Genomic DNA, 26,718 nt, shown 5'->3' with positions numbered 1-26,718 from the left:
ACTGAATGAAAAGCAGGCTTTTCTCTTTAACAAAGACACTGGATCTCACAAAGGACACGGAAAAGAGCCTTTATTTGTCTGGAGCCTTTATTTGCAAGTTGAAGCTGCCAGCAGCCATCAATTAAAAGTTCAGTCATCTAATAATAGTTTAAGCTCAGCCAGAAAGAGTAGTGGATTGTGGATGCAAAACTAAGGAGACAAAATTGGCTCTGTTTTTAAAGTCAGTTTGCAAATGTTGCCATTTTAGTAAGATTTTTAAAAATCCCAACAACAGTAGGCTGTTAATACTGTCATTTCACTTGTAGCCATTAGAATACTTTCCAAAACCTTAAAATTGATTTAATGAAGATATTTTTCTTTTCATCCAGTGTTAAATAATGCTTATGAGGCATTCCTTTTTAAATATCATTTTAAAACATGCTATTGCTTAAAACGGAACGCAACAAAAAATTACTCAAGAGGGTTAGTGAAGCTAAACACTCCTACCCTATCCAACCTCCTCCTACCCCCACGAGCGACCAGACATCTATAACCTTCCCCCATTTTAAAGAAGGATGACATTCCTAGAGAAATGGTGGACTGTAAGATTTGGGGGGAAGGGGAGGAAAGCATAGGTAGCAAAGGAGAGAAAGAGATGATTTCCCAAATTAGGAGAATTGGTCGACGTACCCTAAAGGACTGATCTTTCTTGTGTAATCTGAGTAATGTATGAATAGATACTACTTGGTGACGATACCAGTTTTATTGTCTCCGATTGGCAAATAAGAAAAAAGATTGACAGTATCGAGTGAAGGGAATGTAGGGGGCGGGCTGCAATGTTAATGGGAAGGATAACCAAGGGCTGGAGCTCATTGATGACGCGGCCCTCACGTGACCAGCAGTCGACGTGTGCAGAAGTCCTTATAGTCCAGGCCCAGTTCTTCAGTAGCAGCTCAGTCCTGCAAGAGAAGAGTAGCCCGGCTCCTTCCAGGTACTTTAGTAGTGGGCGCTGGCTCAGAGACCGTAGGGTGGAGAGGGCAGAGATCAGAAAGCACACTTATCCAGCACTATTTCCCTTATCCAAGGACTCTGCTAAACTACTTTGTGCGAGAGGTTTGGAGCTGCTTGGTGAGGGATGGGACAGACTGGAAGGGAGGTAGCTAATGAGTGGGGCACAGAGAAAGAAAAGAGGGGGAAAGGCAAAATACGAGAGAGACAGAGAGAAGAAACAATAACAATGTGGGAAAAACTTGTCTCAGTCTTTACTCTCTTGCTGGGAAACGGAGGGTACGGGTGAAGGCGGGGTTGTCACAAAAGGAGGGAGAAGAGGGGGACGTGGAAAAACTTTGTGCCATCAAGGCTTATGTTCGTAAAAGAGACCTTTTGATCCAGGCACTGGTGTGCTCACCAAGCACTCCTGTCTTTTCTTCAGGACTCTATCTTTTCGGCGCGACAAAAGTCGAGGTGCAAGAAGATAGGAAAATCTTCAGATACCTCCAGGTCAGTGCAAGGGTGCGACTGCTTCAGGACCCTTTGGGTGGGGGGTAGAAGTGCGGAAGACACCAAAACACATACTAGGGGCGCCACAGCGGCTCCCCATCCGGATTAAGCACAGAAGCCCGGTGCAGATCCTGCTGCGGAAATGGGGTGAAAGAATGAAGGGGAGAGGCTAAACACATTTAAAAGAGAGGAGGCCACTGACGGGACCTTTGCTGGCGAAAGGGTGAGGATGGAATGACTTGGAAAAGCCCGAAAGGGTGGGAGTGTTAGACCCCTGTGGTGAGGGAAGGGTTAATCGCTTCCACGCCGCTCCCATTTCAGTGCTAGGAGAGGCTTGTTGCAGGGCCTGCTGGGAAAATGGTGGGCTGGAGCCGGGACAGGAGAAGATGGAGTTAGAGAGCAAGGAGAGGGGGGGAGGAAAGGGAGGTGGAGGAAGGGGTGGAGTCAGGAGCTCAGAGCCTGACTTGTCTAGTTAGAAAACTTTTTGGCAATTAGAGACCTGAATCAGTAAAGTCAGTCGCTATGGGAACACAGGAACTTATCCATTTGCCTGGCACTTAATCTGTTTTGTTTCCTTGTTTTTTTTTCTAGGATTAATTTATTAAAAACAAGAAATAGTCAACATGCAAAAGTCTTGTGACGAGAACGAAGGGACACTCCAGAACACACCAAAGGCAGATGAAGGCCATCCTTCAGAAGATCCGCCACAGCAGGCAGGAGAAAATCTTCAGGCTTCTGGAGAAAGTGGGGGGGAGGAAGCAGATGGAAGCCTTAGAGGAGAGCCTGCTCAACCCAGCCCGGAACCTAAAGAGGACACTCCCACAAGGCATCTGAACCCCGAAGAAGTGATAAGAGGAGTAGATGAGCTGGAAAGGCTTAGGGAAGAGATAAGAAGAGTAAGAAACAAGTTTGTGATGATGCATTGGAAGCAAAGACATTCCCGAAGCCGACCTTACCCTGTGTGCTTCAGGCCTTGAAATCTTTTTTTCTCTGATAATGAAATCTGGCTGCTGCTTTCTTTCTCTTAGCATTTTTTCATATCTTTGAACTTCATTTTACTTTTAATTACCTGGCGGTATTTTCTTTTAGGTAGTTTTGTTGTTACCAGCATCTCATTGGATTTTGGATTTTGACCCATTTTCCACATTTATTTTTCAGCTGGAAAGTTTCACACTTATGCATGGAAATGTGTTCATTCCATATTATACAATTAAAAAGCAGCATATTTAGTACCAGCTCACATATATAGGAAAATTCCTAATTATGTGTGTACATGTATAATTATGCGTATCAAAAAACTTAACTGCTTATTTTTGTGTGGTGTGTTTTAATTTTGCCTTTTGCTTATGTGTATTTTTTAATGAATGTGTGTCTCACAAAGAACTGCAGATTTTTTAATAAGTGGGAGTTAATTAAAATTAATTTGTAACCAGCTTGTAGAGGCAATAAAGACACTAAACTCTTGATGAAGAACTATTGAAAAGAAGTGTAAACCTGGAATTACCTCTGGATTTGTTAGCCAGAGGAATAAAACTGGCAATCATTATAGATACACTTGCTTAAGACTTGGTCTTTTCATGGGGAAAATACTTGCCTCACAGGCATCTGTGTGGAACAGTAGTGTGCCATCATATTCAGGGAGGATTTGGCCTCATTCAACCTGTGCTTAGATGTAAAACTGGTAAGCAGAGGTGGGGGCTTCCATGCCAATTTTCTGTTGCTGAGTCCCCTCCCTTTTCCTGGGATCTGTCAGCCTGCCAACTAGGGCCACTTATGCTGGATCCTATGTTCTCTGCTGGCCCCCACCACTTGGGGCACTGAGTGTCAAGACCCCACTGGGTCTCCTGGAATTCCCCAGTTGAACTCCCATCGTGGAGTGCTCAACTACAGGTGGTGCCACTATAATTCGCTGTTTTGTTTTGGTTGAAGCAAGGTCTTATTCTGTAACCCAGGCTAGCCTGGAATTAATGGTAGTCCGTCCTCATCTTCTGAAGTGCTGAGATTAGAAATATGAGTCACCACACTCTGTTTCCCCACAGTTTTAAGCCTTATTTTGCAGTGACAAAGCAAAAGTAGTGAGCAGTGACTCATGAGAATGCTTAACTGCTCTTGCAGAGAATTCAAATTCAATTTCTAACACTTACATGGTGGCTCACTTTAACTCTAGTTCCAGGAGATCTGATATTCTTCTGGTCTCCACACGGACGTGGTACACATATGCTCATGCAGGGTCATACACGTACACATAAATTTTTTTAAGTCTTTAAAAAACTGCTCTGGGTTTAAGAGGGTGTCTTTCAAAGTCTTAAGCACAAGCAATCCCTTTTGTTTTTAAACGTGGAGCATTTTTCTTGGCATGATTCCCAACCTTATATAATAAACCTATTTGAGAGTAGACCAAGGTACCTATTTAAATGAAAAATATGGAAAAATTGCTGGGTATTTTTTATAGTGTTTTTTGTCTTTTGTTTTTTTGAGACAGTATCTTATGTATCCCAGGCTTGCCACCGACTGACTTTGTAACTTAATATGACCTTAAGCTTCTGATCCTGTGCTCTCCATTTCCCAAGTGTAGGGATTTCAGCTGAGTACCACAGCTTTCAGTTTATATCATACTGGGGATCATATTCAAGAATTTATACATAGTAGGTAAGCACTCTGCCAACTGAGTTTTGTACTCAATTCCCAGAGGAGCTGCTTCTAACAAAAAATGAGATTGTGTCCTTGCCTTGCAAGAAAATCTATGTGAAGGCTGCTGACTGTCCCCATTGGCTCAGGAGACACTCAGAGAAAATGCATAAATTGTACAAGGTTGATTTCCATTTTATTTCTTGAAAGATAAAAATTATTTATAAAGCAAAGATTTGTTATTATGCAGGCATATCTAAGAATCATAACCACCCCCATCTACGTACCCCCTGTTGAAATATGGAAAGATTCAAAAACTTCCAAAGGTGCTATGAACATGATGAATGTACTTGCAGTAGAATGGCTGTTGTGTAAGTGATAGGTATTACATTGCTCCTGTATAATAAAGGTTATCTTTCATTCTGATACCTCCATATACTGATGGGAGTTTGCCTGGTGCATTATATTTCAAGTGTGATTTTTACTGTTAAAAATACCTTTATTTTTATTATAAAATGAATCAATTCTATTTTAGAATGGAAAAAAAGAAAATCTAGATAAGCAAAGGAGTGAGAGGGTAGAGCAAATAGCAGAATGATCTGTTCCCTTTAGTTAGACTATCAGTAATGATATTTGGATGCCATTAAAGAGATTCTTCATATGCTCAGTGCCTTAATCTACTGAATCTACTGTTTTCTTTAAGAACTATCTGTGGCCCACGTCCAATGTCCATATTTTTCCTTTAAAAATTTAAAATTACATTTATTAGTGTGTGAGTGTGTGACAACCAGAGTGCAACTGGAATGTGTCAGGTCTCTCCCACCATGTGCATTCTGGGATGGCACTCAGTCTTTATTGCATGCATGTTTTATTTCTCTGGAAGTATAACAAGTAATTGTGGAGAGAAGAGAGGAAATGGAGGGAGAGAGGGAGAGACACAGAGAAAGAATTGTTGTCCAAATACTTTATTAAAGATTTTTGTATTATTTTCTACATCAGGGTCATCTGTGAAGTATCTTGAGAATGCTGATTTCTTGGGTTCACATATTATCTACTTGATTAATACTCTGAAGATTGCCTGGAAATACAACAGATCTAACAAACTGCCCCAGGTGAGTACTATATATACTGAGGCACGAGAATCACTGGTATATACAGTGTACTTTCAAACATAAATGAAGACCATAAGATAAATAGAATAAAACATTAGTGAATGCTGAGGCTGGATAGATGGGTCAGCAGTTAAGAGCATCGACTGCTTTTCCAGAGTACTAGGTTCAATTTCCAGCATCCACATGGTGGCTCACAAACATCTTAGTCCCAGGGGACTTTAGTCCCAGGGGATTCAATGTCCTCTTCTGGCCTCTATAGGAGCAAGGTATCCATGTAGTATACAAGTATACATATAGGCAGAAATCCCATACACAGAAGTTTAAAAAACAAAATTTAGCTGGGCAGTGATGGCTCACGCCTTTAATCCCAGCACTCTGGAGGCAGAGGCAAAGAGATCTCTGAGTTTGAGGCCAGCCTGGTCTACAGAGCAAGTTCCAGGACAGATTCATATATATATATATATATGAATGCTTACAGACATTTAAAAATTAGTGTTTATATAAATATAAATACAAAATTTAAAGAAAAATATTAAAGGTTCCATACACAAGACTTCAAAGCTTCCTGTTTACAAAAATTGCAGAATTAAAAAGCCAAAGGAGAGTTGTAATATAAGATCAAATTTTCTTTCTTGAACATCATGCATTCCCTTCTTGCAACATGAGTAAAACATATTAGAAAAAACTACAAATGAAGATGTTTTTCAAGATTATAACAGCCTGATGAATGGTGGGCAGACTGGAATTCCCACTAGAGTAAGGTTCCAGAGGCTAGGTTCACTGTCAAAGTTTCATTAGAAAGCCTATGTTCAGTACATTGGTACTCAGAGGGACCACTCTGGCACAGGGCACTCCTCTATGGGCTGAGCACACCATTTGGTTTCTCTGCTCAAGATTGTATCAGGCATCAGGGCTTCTGGAGCTGAGGACTCAGCTATCTTGGAAGACTTACTTGGTGGGCTGTTCCCACTCCAAGTCAGAGCATGTTATCTTTTCTTCTGTTAATCAGTCTCTTTTGGAAATCTTTTTTTCCCAGGGGAAGAAATAGAACCTCAAAGTTTCCCCCACTGGAAACACTGGTTAGGACTGCCTTTGAGCTAGAAGGTATCTCACTAGGTGACTGGGGGGTGAAATATAAGGAGCTGACCCTTGCCTCAGAGTCCAGTGAACTAACCTCTGGAATAACGGGCAAAAGCGAGGTTAGCTTGCAGATAAGACCTGCCCCATTCTTGTCTCTCCTATCCTATTAAGACCCAGAATGGCCTGAAATTTGCCCCAGCCTATTTCAGTGGTTCTAGAAGGAGTTAGTTCTGTGTCTATCTGATGCAGAACATCTCATGTCTGTGTCAGCTCAGAACCAAAATCATAGATGATTGCAGGTAAGGAAGTTTGCAAAGCCTTTGGATCCTACATCTGGGGAGGGGAAAAAATGCTGTTATCTCTTGTTTGAACAGCCGTACACTGCAAACTCAGCCTTTGATTTGCAGACTCAGGGCAGTCCAACTGAATCAGTGTTTAGATGTTTCTTAAGGGACTGGAGACATGGTTTAGTGGTTGAGAGCACTTGCTTCTCTTCCAGAAGACCTAAGTTCAGTTCCCAGTATCCATATTCATTGGTTCACAACTACCTGTGACTCCAGCTCCAGGACTTCCAATGCGTCTGGCCTCTTTGTGCATCTTCATTCTGGTGCATGTTCACATGCACAAATATACACTTTAAAGTAAGACAAAATCATTGTAAAAAGAAACAATTAAAGTTGCTTTTTAAGGTGTTGGAGGTGGAGGAAGCAGTGAAATTAAGTAGTGTTCTTCATATTTGTCACCTGAAGAAATGTTTCTGACATCTTTTAAAAGAAGAGTTACTTTTGTTTTATTTATTTATTTATTTATTTATTTATTTATATTGATTTCTTCAAGACAGGGTCTCTCTGTGTAACAGCTCTGACTGTCCTGGAACTCATTCTGTAGAGCAGGCTGGCCTCGAACTTACAGAGATCCACCTGCCTCTGCCTCCCGAGTGCTGGGATAAAAAAGTGTGTGCCACAATGCCCAGCTGCTTTTCTCATTTTTAATTATATGTATGCGTGTGTCCCTGTGTGGGTATGAGCATGTCTATGTGGGGTTATCCATGGAGGCCAGAGGCATCAGATGCCCCTTGGAAGATGCAGTTACAGGAGTGGGCTGCTGAATGTGCTGAACTCTTCCAGATCCAAAAGAAGCTGCTAACCTTAGAGCCTTCTCTTCCGGAACTGAGCCCCAGCTTCTGGAGTCTTAAAGGGTTATTTGGGTAATGAGGTGAGAATTCAAATTCTTTGGCTTGGAAATGCAAAGTGGGGCCCTTAGGAATGTCTCAGCAGGCAAAGGTGTTTGCTGCCAAACTTGACCACCTGAGCTGGGTCTGGGACACACTTAACAAGGAGGGAGAGAACCAACTCCTCCAGCAGGTTTTCTTCTAAGTCCCACACATACACACCCCAGAGAGAGGCAAATAGATAGAAAGGAAAAAGAAAGTAATCAGAAAAGAAGTACAAAGTAGTTAAGTATATGGATAGACATAAAAGGCAAAGGAATCAGTTACCACTGTGGGCTTTTCTCCCTATTGGTATAGGATCTTCTATACATCAGTTGTCTTCTTTCTTGAAGGACATGTACTTTCTTAGAAACCAGGACATTCATAGTGTCCCAGACATAAGACTCTTAGATGAAACAAAATGTTTCTTCTCTACCACCTTTGTTGCTGCTATCACCTCTATAATCATCAGCAGGGGATGAACAACCTGTGGACTCTGGTTAAGCACAAGTCACATAATGGGAGATTTGGAAATAATCATTAACCATGCCCTGGAAACCCATTACCTAAAATAATGGACTAAGTTTAATTGGGAAAGCACATGGTAAAGTAAGATTTTCTGCATAGAAGTATAAGATCAGATTGGTTAATTCACCTGAAAATGAATTATATTCATATATAAAATGAGACTGAGTTGTGGAAAGTGAATTCAGGAAACTTTAAGTAATGCTGGACATATAGTAGGCTTTCAGAACATGAGTATACCTGTCATTGCTGGTATCAAAATCATCATCTACCCTTCTTGTTTCATATAAGAAGCAACTTATAGACAAGCAAAATAAAATAACTAATTGAAATTCATTTGTAATATTAAAAGTAATATCTTAATAATGTGAGTATTTACAGTATATACTCATGTTAATGCTATTTCTGCATTATAAGCCAATGCAAAGAAAATCTCCACACTTTCATATAATTTAGATATGTCAGAGCATTTGAAATCTTATTGTCACGAACCATAAAATATGTTGTAGAAATACATCACTGATACAGAAATGTGTTTTTGACATATGGTTACAAGACAAAGCCATCTACAACATCCTCACTCCCCCGTGGATTAAGAACAATAACAACATTTTAAAGTGATTATATATAATCATATATAATTATTATATAATTTCTTGGTTATATTATCATTGAAAATCTATTGCTTCATCGTTATCCTCTGTATTTTCAGTTTTAAATTTTCCCAATGAGTATGTGGAGATTTAAAACACCATACAAAAGTGAGAACAATATAGTCTCATTTCTCCTTTCATGTGATCTGATATAGCAACTTACTGCTCTTTCAATTCTTCACTTGTTTCCTTTTCCATTTACTTCAGAGAAGAACCTGTTATAAGTATTGGAATTTTACAGGTCCTGACTGTGAGGCTTCTCTTTCCTGTCACCTTCTGAACAACACTCCCTATCATTAACTAAGTTTATGACATAGTTCTGTTTTTGGTCACATGGTCACATTTTATGACTACTTGCTAAAAATCGTCCAATAAAGTAACATGAATTCTCAAAATAGAAACTAATATGACTTTAAAAGAACATCACTGAAATGACTTGAGGTATGTAGTTCAGTGGTAGAATACTTGCCTAGCATGTATGTGCCCCTGGATTGGATCACCAACATCACAGAAAAGTATGCTAATCATTTCAAATTTGCTGTAGATGTATATAGAGAGAAATATTAGAAGGATGTGTCTTTCGTTATATTTACCAGATATTCTCAGGTTCATATTTCATCAGTTTATTCATCCAATCTAACAAATATTTCCTAGAAGATTTCTTTATTATGTCTGACCATTCTAGCCAATATCTATTTATCCATGTCAGAGTTTAAAAAGTATATATTTAGCTGCTTTCTAGGACTGATAATTCAAAACAGATAAATACTATTAAGCATCCATGTGGGTATAGTATCAGTTTTACAGTCTGTTCCTCAGTCTTATAGTTCACCATGTAAAGTGGTTGTAGTAGGGGAAACACAAGTTTTTGAGCCAGTAAAAACAGTTGGAATATCCATTTGCTTTTGTCAGAATACTGTAAATGATGAACAGGATTCTTAGTAAGCCAGGAAATGGATTAATCAGGTTTAAAATACAAAACACACATGTATTATATAGGGTTGGCTGTCCAAATCTTCATTATATATTTGACAACCATAGCTATTGATGAAATCCAAGGCTGGATAATTTTTGTATTCATTTACCGAGCTCCTGTTTATTGTCCTGCCCTTTGGATAGGAACTAAAGCACAGCACTATGCAAAATAATGTTCCTGCCTTCGTGATGCATGTATTCTGATTTATGTGGTTTTGGAAAGGTGAAATAAAACTTACATACAGGGAAATGTACAGATATCATCTGTGCAACTCAGCATAGCTAAAATTATAAAATAAAACGTGTCAACCTTTCTCAAAAGTTTCCCCATTTCCTTGCTAGAAACCACTCTAGCTATTTCTATGAATTTATATTCACTTATCTATTGAAGAACTTCAGATAAGAATAAGTGTATGGTATGCACTCGTTTGTAACTACAATCTTATCTATCATTCATATAATGCTTTAAAAATTCATCTTGGTAGAATTGGAGCTCACTGTGTTGAGTAAAACAAGACAGAATGACAAAGATGGTTTGTTTTCTCTCATAAGCAGAACCTAGATATTTGTTTTATTCAAAATTTATTTTATTATCTTATTGTGTATTTTCCCTGCATGTATTTCTTTGCACCTTTTTGTGCCTGGCATCAGTGAATGTTACTAGAGGGCATTGGCTTCCCTGGAACTGGAGTTAAAGACACATGGCTGTGAGCTACCGTTGGTGGTGCACGACTTTAATCCCAGCACTCTGGAGGCAGAGGCAGGTGGATCTCTGTGAGTTTGAGACCAGCCTGGTCTACAAGAGCTAGTTCCAGGACAGCCTCCAAAGACACAGAGAAACCCTGTCTCGAAAAACAAAACAAATAAAAGAAGGGCAAGAAAAGATGAAACAGGCAAAACTCTAGGACATGAGGACAATCCATTTTAAAAGCTTTTTTTCTCTGATTCTTGGTTGTTGATTTAGCTAGAAACTATGAATTAAAATGATCTTTTATCTTTCCTCCCATCATTCTTCAGCCAGGTGGCCTAATTTAGGACAAGACAGAAATCTTCTCTTATCAGTTGTAGACCTTGCAGTTGAGAACATTGTATCAGTTGCTTTGTCAGTGATGGGACAAGCATGTCCTGTTCTGTTCTATTCAACTATCATCGTGTGTGGGATGAAAACACAAGTCAGGAGTCACAGACCAAGTTCTCAAGGAATGAATACAAAGAAAGATGGGAGTAACAGGAATGGAGAACTTGGGAGCAGAAGACCATGGAAAGGATGGAAGCCAAGCAAAATAATGCAACGAGTGATGCATTCTAATTTACACAAGGGACAGAAATGGAACAGTACCCAACTTAGAAGTATGTCTGAATTCTAATACGATCATCTCCTGGACTATACAGTCATTCTTATAGCCAAAGAGATGTCTTCCTCCACCTCTAAATAGTCCACACTTGCAGATCATGTCTGATAGCATGAAAATGTTCTCTATAAATCAGATTGTTTTTATCTTGAGGATATTTAGGTGGATAGTCCAAAAAATTTAATACATTAATGTTGGGCATGGATCTTGGCTTGTAACTCAGTGGTAGAATTCATACTTAGCATGTGCAAAGCTGTTGGTTCAACTAACAATACGCAATACACACACACACACACAGATTAGAGAATAACATTCACATAGGTTTCAAATATAATGACAAGCATCTTTAAGAGGAAAGTACAGGGAAATTTCATTTTAGAGACCAAAAATCCAGTGAGATAAGGGAATCAGAAATTGTAGTGATTGAACAAACCAAGAAAAGCCACCAGACAACCAAAGCTGAAAGCAAAATGATCAGACAGAGTCTCCCTTGGATTGTACAGGAAGGAAAAAGTCTTGTCAACACCTTGAATTTAGCCTTGTAAGACAATTTAGAGTTCTAGCCTTCAGAATTGTAAAGCCATTGAGTTTCTTTCTAGTCATTTATTAATAGTAAGAGAAAACTGTCTATAAAAGAACCCTGAAGGACATCAATGTTTCAGGGGGCCACAAAGTAGTTTTTTTTTGAGGCAGGGTTTCTCTGTATTGTTTTTGGAAGCTGTCCTGGAACTTGATTGGTAGACCAGGCTGGTCTCAAACTCACAGAGATCTACCTGGCTCTGCCTCCCGAGTGCTGGGATTAAAGGTGTGCGCCACCAACACCCGGCTCACAAAATAGTTTTTATTGGCTCTGCCCACAACTAGTAGTATGAAACACATCAACTTCAGCTTTACAATTAATAGTTGTATGACTCTGGGTAAGTAAATATATAACTATGTATGCATCTAGGTACTTTTATCATTTCATTTATTTATTTTGAGAGACTATGCCTTGAGTTCACCATCTTCTTAACTCAATCTTTTGCGTCCTGGGATCACAGACCTGTCTCACCATACCTGATTTATATCTAGATTCTTCTATCCATAAAATTTTGAAAATAATAGTACGTAGCTCAAAGGGATTTTGTATGGGTTAAAGTTAATATTGAATTGATGCCCTCACATATAGCAAGTGCTCCATAAATAGTATTTTTGGGATCCTTGTGTGTTAAGATGATTTATGAATGTTATTGCTTTATTGCTAATGTTTCTTAACTCACCACTAAATGTTATTGTTTTAAAGGAGTTGTATTGGATCATATAGCTCAGGTTAACAAAACAATACTACAAGAAGGAGTGTGGCTGAGAAAATGATACCTGAAGCTGAAATCTCAAAAGTAGTCTGAGAAACAAAGTTTCTGTGTTACCTATTCTTGTGATGGGGGAAGTCCTGTGTATTTGTCAATAAAGCACTGTTGGCCAATAGGGAACCAAGATAGGCGGGACTAGGAGTCCAGGAGGACTCTGGGAAAGAGAAACACAGAGAGTCAAGATGTAACGCCATGGGGTAGGAAGCCCGGAAACCTCTCTGGTAAGAGAAATATTTAGATTAGCAATTATGGGGTAATTACTTAAGTCAGAGCTAGCCAGTAAGAAACAAGAAAGGCCAACAGCTTCATAATTAATATAGCCTCCTGTGTGTTTATTTGGGACTGATGGGGCTCTGGAACCAGGCTGGCTGGAAGGCTTCTATTTACACGCTTGCTTCATTTCCAACCCTAAAGGTAGGCTTGGAAACTAGCATTTATCTGCTTAAAGGGCAGCCATAGAAACTGGACTCCATTTTACTCAAAACAAGTCATAAGGCCCAAAATATTAGTCTTGATCTTGCCTTGCCTTTCTATCTTAAAACTGGCCAAAAAATTCTCTTGTCTGATAGAAGCTAATAAGAATTCCCAACACATTCTACAAAGGGTCCTTCCTACCCTTTACCTGGGAAGGAGGGAAGAAGGGAAGGAGGGAAGGAGGAGTACTATACAGAAGGGCCAAGGTGACTCTGGACATGTCCTACCTGCTTTCAGCAGTTGATTTCCACTAGATCATACCAGATTCTCAATTATATGTCTAAACAGCTGTCATGTCCTTGCATCCTTGAATTTGAACATAAAATGAGTAATTCATATGGTTAAAGAACATGACATCCAGCCGGGCATTGGTGGCACACACCTTTAATCCCAGCACTCGGGAGGCAGAGGCAGGCTGATCTCAGTGAGTTCAAGGCCAGCCCAGTCTACAGAGCAAGTTCCAGGACAGCCTCCAAAACAGTACAGAGAAACCCTGTCTCGAAAAAACAAACAAACAAACAAACAAAACAAACAAACAAACAAAAACAAAGAACATGGCATACTTGGGTGAAATTATCTAGATGAAACCCAACACTATGAATTATATATATATCAAGCATGCACTGGTAAAATTATCCAGGATTAAAATGACTCCTGGTTAATCTACCAGGCTCAAGTAGATGGCCATACATACATAAGTATATGGACAACACAAATTTAGCTCAGTAGGTTGTAAAAACGAAAAAAATTAGGACTAAAAATTGAGAGGGTGTGGGAAGGTTGGGAGTGGACATTGGAGGAGTCAGAGGTAGTAGTTGGGGAGAATATGATCAAAATGCATGAAATTCTCAAAGAATTAATAAAAATATTTTTAAATGAAAATTATTCACCCTGACATTTTATCTAAAGATTCCTGTGTCATGTGTAACTATGATTACCTTTTCACTTGATAACCTTTCATTATAGGGTGTTGCTAATGATCCTTTAAAATAGGTGGGAAAAGGATCACCTCTTCCATTCCCTTTGAAAACATAGAAGCAGAACCTGAACTAATAAAGACAGTGTCTATCTAAACTGTTCTCTCTATGCTTTGAACCAAACAGGAGAAATGACAGTTTGTTGAGGATTTAAGACAGCAATAAAATATTTTTTTTCCATTCCGGGCTGGAGAGATGGCACAGTGTTAATAGCATGGATGCTCTTCCATAGGACCCAGGTTCAATTCCCAGTACCCAAATGGCAGCTCACAACTGTCTGTAACTCCAGTTCCAGGGGATCTGGCACCCTCCCACAGACTCACATGCAGGCAGAACACCTGTAGTATGAATTCTAATTGTTCTTAATAATAAAAACTCAGAGTCAGACATTGGTGTTAAAGCTGAAGTTCAGAGAAGCAGAGGATCCAACTACTAGAGAGTTCTCACCTCTACAAATGTTCTTACCAAAGGGGTGATCCTGTCCTCAGACTGCATCTCCAGACTGCAGCTGTCTCCACCAGACCTCCCTCTGCACTGAGCTCCTGTCTCCTCCTGAGTTATATTCCTCTCTAGTGCTGAGATTAGAGGACTGGGATCCTAAGTGCTGAGATCATCTTGTATGAACTCCGTTTCTCTTTTAGTTTTGTAGCTCATGGTGGCCTTGAATTAACAGAGATCTGTCTACATCTATCTCTCAAGTGCTGGAAATAAAAGTATATACCACCACTGCATGGCCCCTATGGCTAACTAGTGTGGCTGCTGGGATTAAAGGTGTTATGCTCCCACTGCCTGGCCTATATGATTCACTAGTGTGTCTAGCATTGCACTCTGATCTTCAGACAAGCTTTATTTGTTATATCATAAACAAAATATCACCATAAACACCAATGCACATTTAACAAAACATTAAAATATATAAATATATAAAAATATTTTTGCATTCTATTAGTTACTTGATGATTGTGATAACAATGCTAAATTCCCTCTTATGTTTTCTATCCTTTGTGATTTCTTTAGAATGGTGTTATGTTGGTGCACATATGCGTGCATGCCTGCTTTTGTGTGTGTGTGTGTGTGTGTGTGTGTGTGTGTGTGTGTGCGCGCGCGCGTGCGCGCGCGCGCTGGAAATCAAACCATAGCCTTGGTTATGCTAAACTAATACTCTACCATTGACTACATTGCAAGTTCTCTATAGGATTTTCAGGCAATATTGTTAACCTGAAGTTATTAAACACTTCCGATGTTAATGAGGAATTTTCTCTTCCTAGGAACCTGAAGTTTCATTGCTTTTCAAATACTTGGTTGCTTTTTAATTTTCCAACAGAAAATTCTAAAACAGTGACCAAGAAATGGAAAAGGGTTAAAGCTGATGCTAAATCTTGAGCTAGTAGTATGTTAAATACCATTTCAAACCTTTAAAAACAAATTTCTCCTCCCAGGTGGAAACAATGTTCAATATTGGGAACACATGGATCTCTCTGAAAGGGGAAAATAGAACAGTTTGTATAGATGGATGTTAGGAGGGGACTGGACTTGGAGAACTAGGTTTTGAGGGAATTCAGGGAAAGACAGCTAGAATTGAGGAACATCTGAGGGTTGATATGTAAACTTAGTGTAGTGTAAACCTCCTAAAATATATGAAAGTGATCCTAATAAAGTATTGAAAAATGGGGGATACAAAGTCCCAACTGGCCATCTCTTATAACCAAAGGAAGCTTCTAGTACAGAAATTGGGTTACATTTCATTGAGTTGTTGGTCAAAGAGATCCCATGGAAATCCCCAAACAACCCAAACTATTGCCAAGATAATAGGTTGTTTTCCACAAACTGACAGCAAGGCCCTGTTGCTGAAGGATACTCATACACAACTCATTGAACATGGAGAGGTAGAGCTGGTGCCTACATAGAACCTTCATTTCTACCTCCCAGTGTCTTTGGTACAGAAAGGTATCCTTCAGCATACCAGAAAAGAACAAACCCTTTGATTTACACTGAAGTCCTGCCTGTAAAATACACTAGGGCTATGATGGCACAAAGCTTGTGGGAGTAACCAACCAAAGTCTGATTTGATTTAAGGCCACTCCATGAGATGGAACCCAACACTGCCTAATAAGAATCTGCTATACTAATAGATCAGTGCCTTGTTCAGCCATCTTCAGAGAAGCTTCTTCCTGCAGCAGATGAGAACAAATATACAGACCCACAACCAGACATTACACACACACACACACACACACACACACACACACACACACACACACACACACACAGGGGAAGGGATGGAGGGAGGGAGGGAGAACTTGGAACACACAGCTCTAACTGGGATGTCGCCATCAAATCCCTCCCTTCAGAGTTCAGGGAACCCTTGTAAGAAGGAATAGATGAGATAGAGGGGCTGGAGGACACTAAAAGAATAAGGCCCCCTAAACCAAATGAGCAAAGCTCATATGCATTCATAGAGACTGAAGCAGCAAGCACAGGGTCTGGATCGCTCTGCACCAGAGCCTCTGTGTCTATATTATAACTATCAGTTTAGTGTTTTATGGAACTCGAGTGTGTGCGCTAGTGGGTCTCTGATTCTGGTGCCTGCTCTGGGTTTTTTTCCGTTTGTTTGCCTATTTCAACTTTGATGCCATGGTTTTTGTTTAATCTTGTTATATTTTACTTTGTCATGTTTTGTTGTTATCCCTTAGAAGCTTGTTTGGTTTCTAATGAACCTAGTTTGTCTTTACTATAAGATGGCTTTTAAGCCCAAGATAGAGGTAGGCTGGTTCTTCAATATGGTACTAAAATGAACTAAAACATTTTTCTAAGTAATGATTTCTATATATATTTATTATATATATTGTTTTTTCTGTTTACATTGGTTTTGGTTGATTTTGAGTTTTGGTTTTCAGAGACAGGGTTTCTCTGTGTAGGCCTGGCTGTCCTGGAACTTGCTCTGTAGACTAGGCTGGCCTCCAACTCAGAAATCTGCTTGCCTCTGCCTCCTGAGTGTGGAGATCAAAGGTGTGTGCCTCTACTGCCTAGTCTACCTTCTTTCTTAAAACCGTTTATTCTTTTATTGAAAATAGATTATTCTCATACAATATATCCTGATTACAGTTTCCCCTCCCTCTATTCTTCCCAGTTCCTCCCCTCCCCACCTCCTGTCTGGATCCACTCCCTTTCTGTCTTTCATTAGAAACCAAACAAGCTTCTAAGGGATAACAACAAAACAGACCCTGTGCTTGCTGCTTCAGTCTCTATTATAGCAAATGAGCTTTGCTCATTTGGTTTAGGGGGGCCTTACTCATTTAGTGTCCTCCAGCCCCTCTATCTCATCTATTCCTTCTTACAAGGGTTCCCTGAACTCTGAAGGGAGGGATTTGATGGCGACATCCCAGTTAGAGCTGTGTGTTCCAAGGTCTCCCTCCCTCCCTCCCTCCATCCCTTCCCCCCCTCTGTGTGTGTGTGTGTGTGTGTGTGTGCATGTGCGTGAGTATAATATCTGGTTGTGAGTCTGTATATTTGTTCTCATCTGCTGCAAGAAGAAGCTTCTCTGAAGATGGCTGAACAAGGCACTGATCTATGAGAACAGCACATTAGTTAGAATCAGAAGAACACTGTATAAATTTGTTCACTTTCTTTGATTTGAAGAAAAATAACAAATGTCTAGAGGAATTGTCTGGAGAAGATAAGGAATTTTTCCTTTAAGTTTTAGAGAGTAAGTTGTCAGGGATGGAAGAGACTGAAGAGATGGCTTAGTTAGTAAAATATTTGCTGTGCAAGTTTGTGGGCCTGAGTTTGATCCGAGGGCTCACAAAAATCCCATAGTGGTAGCATGTGTCTGTAATCCCTCCACTACTATAGTGAGATAGGAGTCAACAGCAAGAAAATTCTTGGAAGTTCACAGGCAAATAAGGTAAAGACAAGGCACAGTGTTGTTTACATTTTCTTCTTATTTCCTTCCTTCCTTTCTTTGATTTGAGATAGGATTTCTCTTTAGATTATGTTTAAATATCAAATAATTTAAATGCTATGTTTAAATCAATAGGTTTCCTAATTTTTCATCAATTTTTTTAAAATTAGTAAACAAAGTAATGGATTTTGTTATGGCATCCTTATAAACACTTTCTTCAGATACCACACCCCACTGCTTTCTGCTGCGGCCCTGCCCCCTGTTGCTGGGCGCCTTCTTCTCACAGCAGTCCTCTGTTTTCATACCACAGTATCTTATTTCTCTCTTTAAATAGCTCTTCTTCCCCTTTCATGGACAACTTCTAGCTACACACACACACTCACGCCTTTAAAACATAAGAGAGTGAGTTGTCAGCCATCTTCCCTATATAGGTGGCTAGATTCTTGGATATCTTACACGTTCAACTCTATGTCGTTGAACTCCTATCATTATTTAAATTATACAGAAACAGGAAGAGTATTTGGGTATGCTTAATCAGATCACATGAGCCTTTTAAAAGGACAAAGTCTTACCTATCTGGTGGAAGGAGAAAACAGATACATTTGAAGCATGATACGGCTTGAATGCATCACTATTCCCAGTCTTGAAGATGGAAAGAGCTTGTGCTAGTCACTTTTCTCTTACCATGCTAAACTACTACAACCAAAGTAACATAGAAAACACGGTTTATTGGGTCCCAATAGTTTCAGATAGTGAGCCCATGACCATTATGTGAGCGATCATGGCGGCAGGCAGGCATGGCACTGAAACAGTAGTTGAGAACTTACAGTCTTTCCTGCAAGTAAAGTCAAAGGGAATGAGACAAAAACTGGCGCAGGCTTTGAAACCTTAAAGCCCATCCTCCTCAGTGACACACATCTTCCAACAAAAGTACATCTAATCTTTCAAATAGTTTGACAACTAGGGACCAAGTATATGGGGGCCATTCTTATTCCAACCACCACATTCCACTCCTTGGCCACCATAGGCTTATGGCTAAGACATAATACAAAATGCATTTAGTTCAACTTCAAACGTCCCCATACTTTTTCACATTCTCAACACAATTGGAACCAACAGGACAGAAAAAATCTTAAGGGACCTGAGAGCAAACTTTGACTCTTTGTGGTTCAAATTGTGCTGCCACAAATCATAAAATAAATAAGAACATTATTCCTATAATTTAAAGGATTTGGACTGTACCGACAACCTAAATGAATTAGAAGGAGCTTATTCTCCTAGTCCTACAAATAAGAGCCCAGGACAATTAATACCTTGATTTCAGTCTTAGGAATCTTTAAGCAGAGAATCAGCCAATCTCATTCAAAATATTTACCTACAGCACTATAAAAATGAATTGTTTTAAGTTTATAACTGTAATTATGTGTTAAATATTAGATTATACATGTGCGAGCATGCGCGTGCACACGTGCGCGCGCGCGCGCGCACACACACACACAGTAAAACTCTCCAAAAGATATTTTCCTTTGTAACCATAACATAACCGTTAAGATAATAAAATTAGTATTGAATTAACAGCTGGGCATGCTGGCCAACACCTATAATTTCATCACTTGAGAGAGGCTGAGAGATCAGAAATTCAAGGCCATTCTTGGCAGCATAGTAATTTTGAGACCAGTCTGGACTATGTGAGACAATATCTGAAATAAATAAAGAAATGAACAAATAAAATAATTTAAGGAAGAAAATTAATGCTGATACATTACCTCCATCTAAACTCAGACCCAGACCACAATAAGATTTTACCAGCTATTCTAACAAGGTCCTTTTATTTTATTTTTGGTTTTTCAAGACAGGATTTCTCCTCTGTAGACCAGGCTGGCCTCGAACTCACAGAGGTTTGCCTACCTTTGTCTCCTGAGTGCTGGGATTAAAAGTGTGTGGCGCACACATTTAATCCCAGCACTCGGGAGGCAGAAGCAGGCGGATCTCTGTGAGTTCCAGGCCAGCCTGGTCTACAGATCGAGTTGCAGGACAGGCTCTAAAACAATAGAGAGAAACCCTACCTCGAAAAGCAAAACAAACAAACAAACAAACAAAAAAGTGTGTGCCACCAATGCACCAATGCCCGGCAACAAGGTCCTTTTATAGAACAAAGGTCCAGTTGAGAATGACCTGTTGAATTTACTGGTCACATCTTATTATTCTATAGAACTTATTCATATTTCTCTTTCTTTCATGGACTTAGAGTCATTTCTTTTCTGTGATGTCTTTTTTTTTGCGATATTTCATTTCTTTTTGAGAATGTCATACAGTGGTTTTTTTTTTAATATTCACTCATCTCTCTCAACTCTGCTACCATCATCTCCGTTCTCCCACCCCTTCCCACACAACTTTGAGATGACTTCTGTTTTTAGTAGTGCCATTTTAATTTGCCTGACATTTCCTCTTGCATGGATCCAGACTATGTATCTTTGGTATGACCATCAGATTAGTGATGTTGCAATGTTCTCTTTCTATCCTTTCCAGTTGCTCATAACTTGTGTTATTATTTACCATATCTGTTTTTGGTTACTTGTTTAAGGTGGTTGGTGACTTCTAGTCAATTCTAGAACTCCTTTCCTTTTGAAACTAATTATTTTATGGAAATTACTTTGAAGCAATTTAAGTTACCTGCATGTACCCATTTACCTTAATAAAAACCTCATATTTCCTGTCCTCATTCAATGCTTCAGTTCATCATTATTTATTTTAGTGTTAACTCTGTCCTATATTTGGTTTTTAAGTCCTGTTTAGGCTTCTTTCCACAGCCTTTTGGTATGACCCCAGCATTGCTTGAGTGCTTTAATTTTTGGAGCACTGAGTCAGTCCAGGAGCTCTTCTTATCCCACCCACACAATAAACATTTACCCGAAGAGTCTCTATTCCTTTCATTGAATAGTGATGCTTAGATGTTTAGAGGGCAAGATATTGAGGGTAGAAGGTTTTTTTCTTTCTTCCTTCCTTTTTTTGCTGTTGGGAAGTTGTAGCTCTCTCAGTGGAAAGAATTAGACAACATTTGTATGCCAATATAATTTACAGAATCCTGAATTTAAAACCTTTCCAGTACCAGTATATCACAAGTCTGATGATTCAATATACAAAAGTTCTGTATCATGTAGAAAGATACTGGAAGCAATATATTCAATAACCTTCAAGCTATGTATAGGTACTATATGTGAAACAAGTAGACTTTGTGTTTAAGCTTGAGTACCACACACACAAAATATCTCTGCATAGACATAATTATTACCAAATTCAAAGAAATATAAAAACAAAATATTTCTGGTTTTAAGCATTTTCAATAAATGATACTTAGCCTTTCACACAGAGAAAGACATAGCTTTTCACATGTGTATAAATTTACACATATATACCTATATTTCTACCACTGTATACACTGAAAGCCGTGACTTCGTATTGATAACTAACTACAATCTAATGCTATAGAGGATTTTAATTTTTCCTTTTCTGTATTTGTAACTCCCTCACATGACAATGAGAACTGAGGTTTTCATTATCCTTAAAATAGTTCTTTACTTAATCAGTCTTCCTATATGTAACCAACCTCTCATTTGCTGTAATTCCTCGTCTGTTTAGAAATCCCTCCACCATTTCTCCATCCCTAATCTGCAGTCCACCTTGGCCACCTGTGATGCATGAAATATGTGCTCCAGACTCACCTCTTCTTCACATGGCTGCTAAACATATTCCCCCTTCACATTTGGAATGGCCTTTTACATGCACAAGCTTTGATTTACCTTGCTTTGTTTGTTTGCTTTGAGACAGGTCCTCACTGTGTAGCCAAGGTTGGCACAGAGCCCTCAATTCTCCAGAGTGCTGAGATTACATGTACAGTGTACTGCCATATCCAGTTGTTATATGCCAGAATCTTAAACTGCTCAGACCCTGAAATCTTGCTTCATTCTACCACACCCTTTCTCCATGTAGATACCCTGTGCAACCAGCTAGAATTTATTTTCCTTAATTGACTGCATCCTATTAGGAGGCTCCTTAAAAATCTTAGACTCTGACACCCTACAATGAACCACACTCCCAACACTGATGCCTTCCTAACCTTTGTTAGGTGTGCCAAGCTCTCTCCTCTCTTCTGATAAAGATGTGACCTTACTCAGCTGAGAGTGTTGTATCTGAATTGTTCAGCAAGAAAAAGGAAAGATAAAATGAAAACAATGAAACTAAGCAAACAGGCAATTATGATTTACATATGAACCATGTGTCAGTATTTTTTAACTAAAAAGTATAAATAATGTTAGGTTTAAATCAAATTCAAAGGCAAATTTGGCTTATGTGCTATCAAATTGCTCAGAAAATAGCTGTTGATGATAAGGCAACCACACACCTTCACAGCCAACTGAGGATATTCTCTGTGAAATAACTCCACTAAATGAAGCTAAGGTTGCTTCTTTTATTACTTCTTTTTTATTTAAATAACATTTTTTCATTTATTTTGCGTACCAACCAGTTTCCTTCCCTCCTCTCCCCTTTCCTATGTACTCCCTCCCCCATCCACTCCTCCTCCATCTCCATTCAAAAAGGGCTCCCATGGGCCCTGGGCAGAAAGCATGCACATCAAGTTGAGACAGGACAGAGCTTCTTTCCTTATGTCGAGGCGGGGCCAGGTAATCCGGCATGGGGAACAAACAGGTTACCAAAAGTCAGTAAAGCGCCAGGGAAAGGTCTTGCTCTCACTGTTAGAAGCCTTACTAGGAGACCAAGCTACATGATTGTCACACACATGCAGAGGGTTTATAGCATTCAGGCTCCCTGGCTGTTGGTCCATGAGCTCCGGAGAGCTTAAGTCTCTGTGGGTTCTCACATCATGAGCCCCCTGACTAGAACAATCCCCTCCTCCCTTTCTTCTGCAAGACTCTTGAAGCTCAGCGCAGTGGTTGTGGGTCTCTTACTCTGCTTCCATCAGTTACTGGATAAAGTGTCTCTGATGGCAATTAAGGAAGTTAACAATCTGCTTGCTGTAGATGGCCAGTTCAGGCACCCTCTCCATCATTGCTACAAGTCTTAGTTGGGGTCATCCTTGTGAGCTCCTGTGGGTTTCCCTGGCATCAGGTTTCTCCCTAACTCCAAAATGCCCTCCTTCAAGATATCTCTTTTGCTACTATCCCTCTCTATCAGGCCTCCAATCCACTTCTCCACACAGCCTGCCCAACCCACTCCTTCTAGTTCCCATCCCTTCATCCCCCAGCCCCACGCCCAGTTTACCCAGGAGATCCTTTTTACTTCCCCTTCCCAGGAAAATCCATGCAAACCTATTTGGGTCCTCCTTTTTATCTAGTCTCTCTGGTCTAGATAGGTTGGTTATCCTATCCTGTACTCCTAATAATCACCTATGAGTAAATAATTCCATGTTTGTATTTCTAGGTCTGGGTTACCTCACTCAGAATGATGATTTTTTTTTCTAGTTCCATCCATTTGCCTGCAAATTTGATGATGTCATCATGTTTTACAACTGAGTAAATGTACCTCCATTGGGTAAATGTACCTCACTTTCCTTATCCATTCTTCTGTTGAGGGGCCTCTAGGTTGTTTTCGGGTTCTGGCAATTGTGAATAATGCTGCTATGAACATTGTTGAGCAAATGTCCTTGTGGTATGATTGAGCGTCCTTTGGATAAATGTCCAAGAGTGGTATAGCTGGATCTTGAGGTAAATTGACTCCCAATTCTTTCTTTCTTTTTTCTTTTCTTTCTTTTTTTGTTAATAAGCAAAATAATTAAAAACAAAAATATAACAACTTAAATGCAGAGTAGCAGTTACATCAAACTGCTGCTGGAATCCAATGATGCACACCTAAAGTACACGATTCCTCACTGTGAGGCACATGACATACGTGTGTGTGTGTGTGTGTGTGTGTGTGTGTGTAAAAACCATGAAGAATTTGAGAAATGGAAACCACTATGAGGCAGAAAGCATGAACTTTTCATTATGCAATCCCAAAACGCTCTGCTCTTTTCCTTGTCTTTGCCTCTGTATCCTCTGTAGCTCCAGCTCCTGCTGAACTTGTCACAATCCCAAATCGCTCCTTCCTTTTTTTCAGCTTCTCATCATCCTCAGACTTTCTAGAAATGGAAGAGACATTCAAACCCAATCTCTGTGCTCTTTCCTTTAGTTTATCCAGGTTAATCATAGGCTTGGTATCAGATGGCAGACCTTTTGTTGGAACAGAAGAAATCCCAAACCTAGCTGCCCGCGCAGCCTTCTTACTCTCCAAGCTTACAGGTACATTAAATCATTCAGCCCTCTCCTGCATTCTCTCAGTTTGAGGTATTCCAGATGTAATTTTTACCACCTTCTTTTCTGATGCCACATCAACAGCTTTTTCAGGAGGTTCTTCCTCTTTAACAGGAAGTTCTATGGGCTTTGGTTCTTCTTCCTCGGTTTCATCTCCCAGTGCATCTTCTTCATTTGCTTCCTCTTCAGCATGTTCTTCAAGATACGCCTGGAGACTATTGATAAGATCCTGTTTTATTCCCTTGGTCTCTAAACCACGAGCAAGACATTCTTGCTTTAGTTCAGCAAGCTTCAGCTTGTGGAGCTCCACCGTCTCGGTCGCCATCTTGCTGCGCCTCCTCTTTCTTCCTTCCTTTCTTCCTTCCTTCCTTCCTTCCTTCCTTCCTTCCTTCCTTCCTTCCTTCCTTCCTTCCTTCCTTCCTTCCTTCCTTCCTTCCTTTCTTTCTTTCTTTCTTTCTTTCTTTCTTTCTTTCTTTTCAAGACAGGGTTTCTCTGTGGTTTTGGAGGCTGTCCTAGAACCAGCTCTTGTAGACCAGGCTGGTTTCGAACTCACAGATATCCACCTGGCTCTGCCTCCCGAGTGCTGGGATTAAAGGCATGCACCACCACTGCCCTGCAATTGCCAATTTTCTGAGAATCCACTAAGGCTGCTTCTTCACACATTGAAACAGAATAAGTAGCAAAGAAGACAATAAAATCTGTGTTGTTAACTGTGCAGGAAAACAAAAGGTATATTCATGAGACAGCAGATAGCTCCTCCCAAGTTTCTAAAATTTCTGAATACACAATAATTAAACCCTATAGAAGCCATTAAAACACTGTAAGAATGGCCACATACCTTAGCAACTAACTAAGTGAGATTGGCAGCCCTAAGCATAGATACAGACAAAGGAATAGCTACTTTGCTAAAGGATACTAGGATTGAAGAATATATGTGCTGTGCATCAATGACAGGAAAGAGAGATACCAGTTGTTACTGGTATGCTTTCATACACTGCATCATCAGGGTACCAAGGACAAAGAGGCCTGGAGTGAGCAGTACATGGAACTAGGAGAAAGAGAAAGCCAAGAAAAGGGAATAGAGCAGATGGAACTCTGGCTCATAATGCTCCCTATTTCTGATGCTTACTGGGCCCCACCATCCCATCCACACACTGTCTCTACTCACTGTTGATGGGTGGTGGACTCTGATGTTTTTGAAGTTCGTAAAAATAGGCCTAATGGCACTGTGCAAAGGAGATCATTTATGCTTATTCCCTCCCCTTTCCTTAAGAGACACTCATTTCCTCCTAAATTTATAAACAGGATAAAATTTGAAAACCAAAATGCATCCTGGTGGAGGTGGTGCACATCTTTCATACCAGCACTCAGAGAGGCAAAGGCAGGCAGACCTCTGAGTTTGAGGTCAGAGCAAGTTTCAGGACAGCCAGGGCTTCACAGAGAAACCCTGTCTCAAAAAGACAAAAATCAAACAAATAAAAATGCCTCACATATGTGATGGATTGCAAGCCTTTTACTATTTATAATGTTATGCTGGAAGACAAAACTTTGCCTACTTTAATGTTTTAATACAAATCCTGGCAGTTGCTGTCACTAGTAAAGGAGATACAGTGGTGAAAGAATATCTTGCAAAAAGCTGGATTCTGTCATCTGTAGACAACCACCCACTTCAAGCCTACAAAAACATTTACAAGACCAAGACTTTTGAAAGTTAGAAGATACCTAGTGAGGGATATTGGTGATTCATGTATATCCTTACTTGAAATAGGAGCAGAAACTTCCTACCTCAAACTTTGAACAAAAGTTTCAAGATCATTCAGGGTTCCTAGAACCTGATACCATCATAGATTCTTAATTATATAAATCATTGCAGAAGAAAAAATAATTGCAGAGAAATTGAGAGATTGGCTAGCCAGCTACTTTGCCATATGAATGAAGAACAGTTGGAAGGAGCATGGACTCTGCATTTGGGAGTCCCCCCGCTCCTTCCCCCGCAAAGGATGTATGTGTTCTTTTCAACACACAGCAAAGGCTAGAGAGGAGATAGAGCTATTATAGTGCTACCATAGATCTAGGTTGTGGTGGCCTTATGTAACAGCAAGGAGATTTTTGTAGAGACAACGTGAAAATATATTACTAGAAGCGCTAAAGCTAAGAATCAAAAGTGATAATTTCTGGCATATATATATATATATATATATATATATATATATATATATATATATATATATATGTTCCCATATAGACATACACATTTTTTTAGTTTTTCAAGACAGGGTTTCTCTGTAGCCTTGGAGAATGTCCTGGAACTCACTCAGTAGACCAGGTTGGCCTTGAGCTCACAGAGGTCTGCCTGCCTCTTGCCTCCTGAGTGCTGGGATTAGAGGTGTGTGCCACCACCTCCTGGCCAAGCACACACATTTTTGAGACAGAATTTTGTCATTGTTTTGAGGCAAGATTTCATTATACTGTCCAGGCAGGCCACAGACTCTTTATGTGGCCCAGTCTAGCCTCAAGTTCTCAATGATTCTATTTCAGTCTCTCAGGTACTAAGATTGCATGTGTCACATCATACCCAGTTATGTTTTACTCTTTCTGTATGTTTTGAGATATGGCCTTCCTAAGTAGTTATGGCTACCTGAAATTCACTGTGTAGACCAAGCTTAACCTCAAACTCAGAGATCCTATTGCCTCT

General features: G+C 39.7%; 2 protein-coding genes and 1 long non-coding RNA gene across 3 annotated transcripts in view; 2 read left to right on the top strand and 1 right to left on the bottom strand.

Moving 5' to 3' along the window:
* The first annotated feature begins 827 nt into the window (after positions 1-827).
* On the top strand, positions 828-3,031 carry Tceal8 (transcription elongation factor A like 8). The gene is made up of 3 exons (XM_005076726.4): positions 828-970; positions 1,412-1,479; positions 2,071-3,031. Exon 3 carries the CDS (start codon positions 2,103-2,105, stop codon positions 2,454-2,456), a length of 354 nt encoding a protein of 117 aa, XP_005076783.1. The 5' UTR covers positions 828-970; positions 1,412-1,479; positions 2,071-2,102; the 3' UTR covers positions 2,457-3,031.
* Positions 3,032-5,099: 2,068 nt separating this feature from the next.
* Positions 5,100-26,718, top strand: part of LOC121140013 — a 32,624-nt gene continuing 11,005 nt past the window's right edge. The window contains exon 1 of the long non-coding RNA XR_005876823.1: positions 5,100-5,219. This is a non-coding gene — a long non-coding RNA (uncharacterized LOC121140013). The remainder of the gene's footprint in view (positions 5,220-26,718) is intronic.
* Positions 23,490-24,364, bottom strand: LOC121140012 (SAP domain-containing ribonucleoprotein-like). Its single transcript, XM_040744429.1, has one exon. The coding sequence runs from the start codon at positions 24,346-24,348 to the stop codon at positions 24,022-24,024; it is 327 nt and encodes a 108-aa protein (XP_040600363.1). The 5' UTR covers positions 24,349-24,364; the 3' UTR covers positions 23,490-24,021.

This window comes from Mesocricetus auratus, unplaced genomic scaffold (assembly GCF_017639785.1).
Source record: "Mesocricetus auratus isolate SY011 unplaced genomic scaffold, BCM_Maur_2.0 Super-Scaffold_100003, whole genome shotgun sequence".
Lineage (NCBI taxonomy): Eukaryota > Metazoa > Chordata > Mammalia > Rodentia > Cricetidae > Mesocricetus > Mesocricetus auratus.
This window is presented reverse-complemented; position numbering and strand designations above follow the sequence as displayed.

What these genes read in the sequence shown, in the direction of transcription:
- Tceal8 (XM_005076726.4), top strand. Translation starts at nt 2,103, where the DNA reads ATGCAAAAGTCTTGTGACGAGAACGAAGGGACACTCCAGAACACACCA.
- LOC121140012 (XM_040744429.1), bottom strand. Translation starts at nt 24,348, where the DNA reads ATGGCGACCGAGACGGTGGAGCTCCACAAGCTGAAGCTTGCTGAACTA.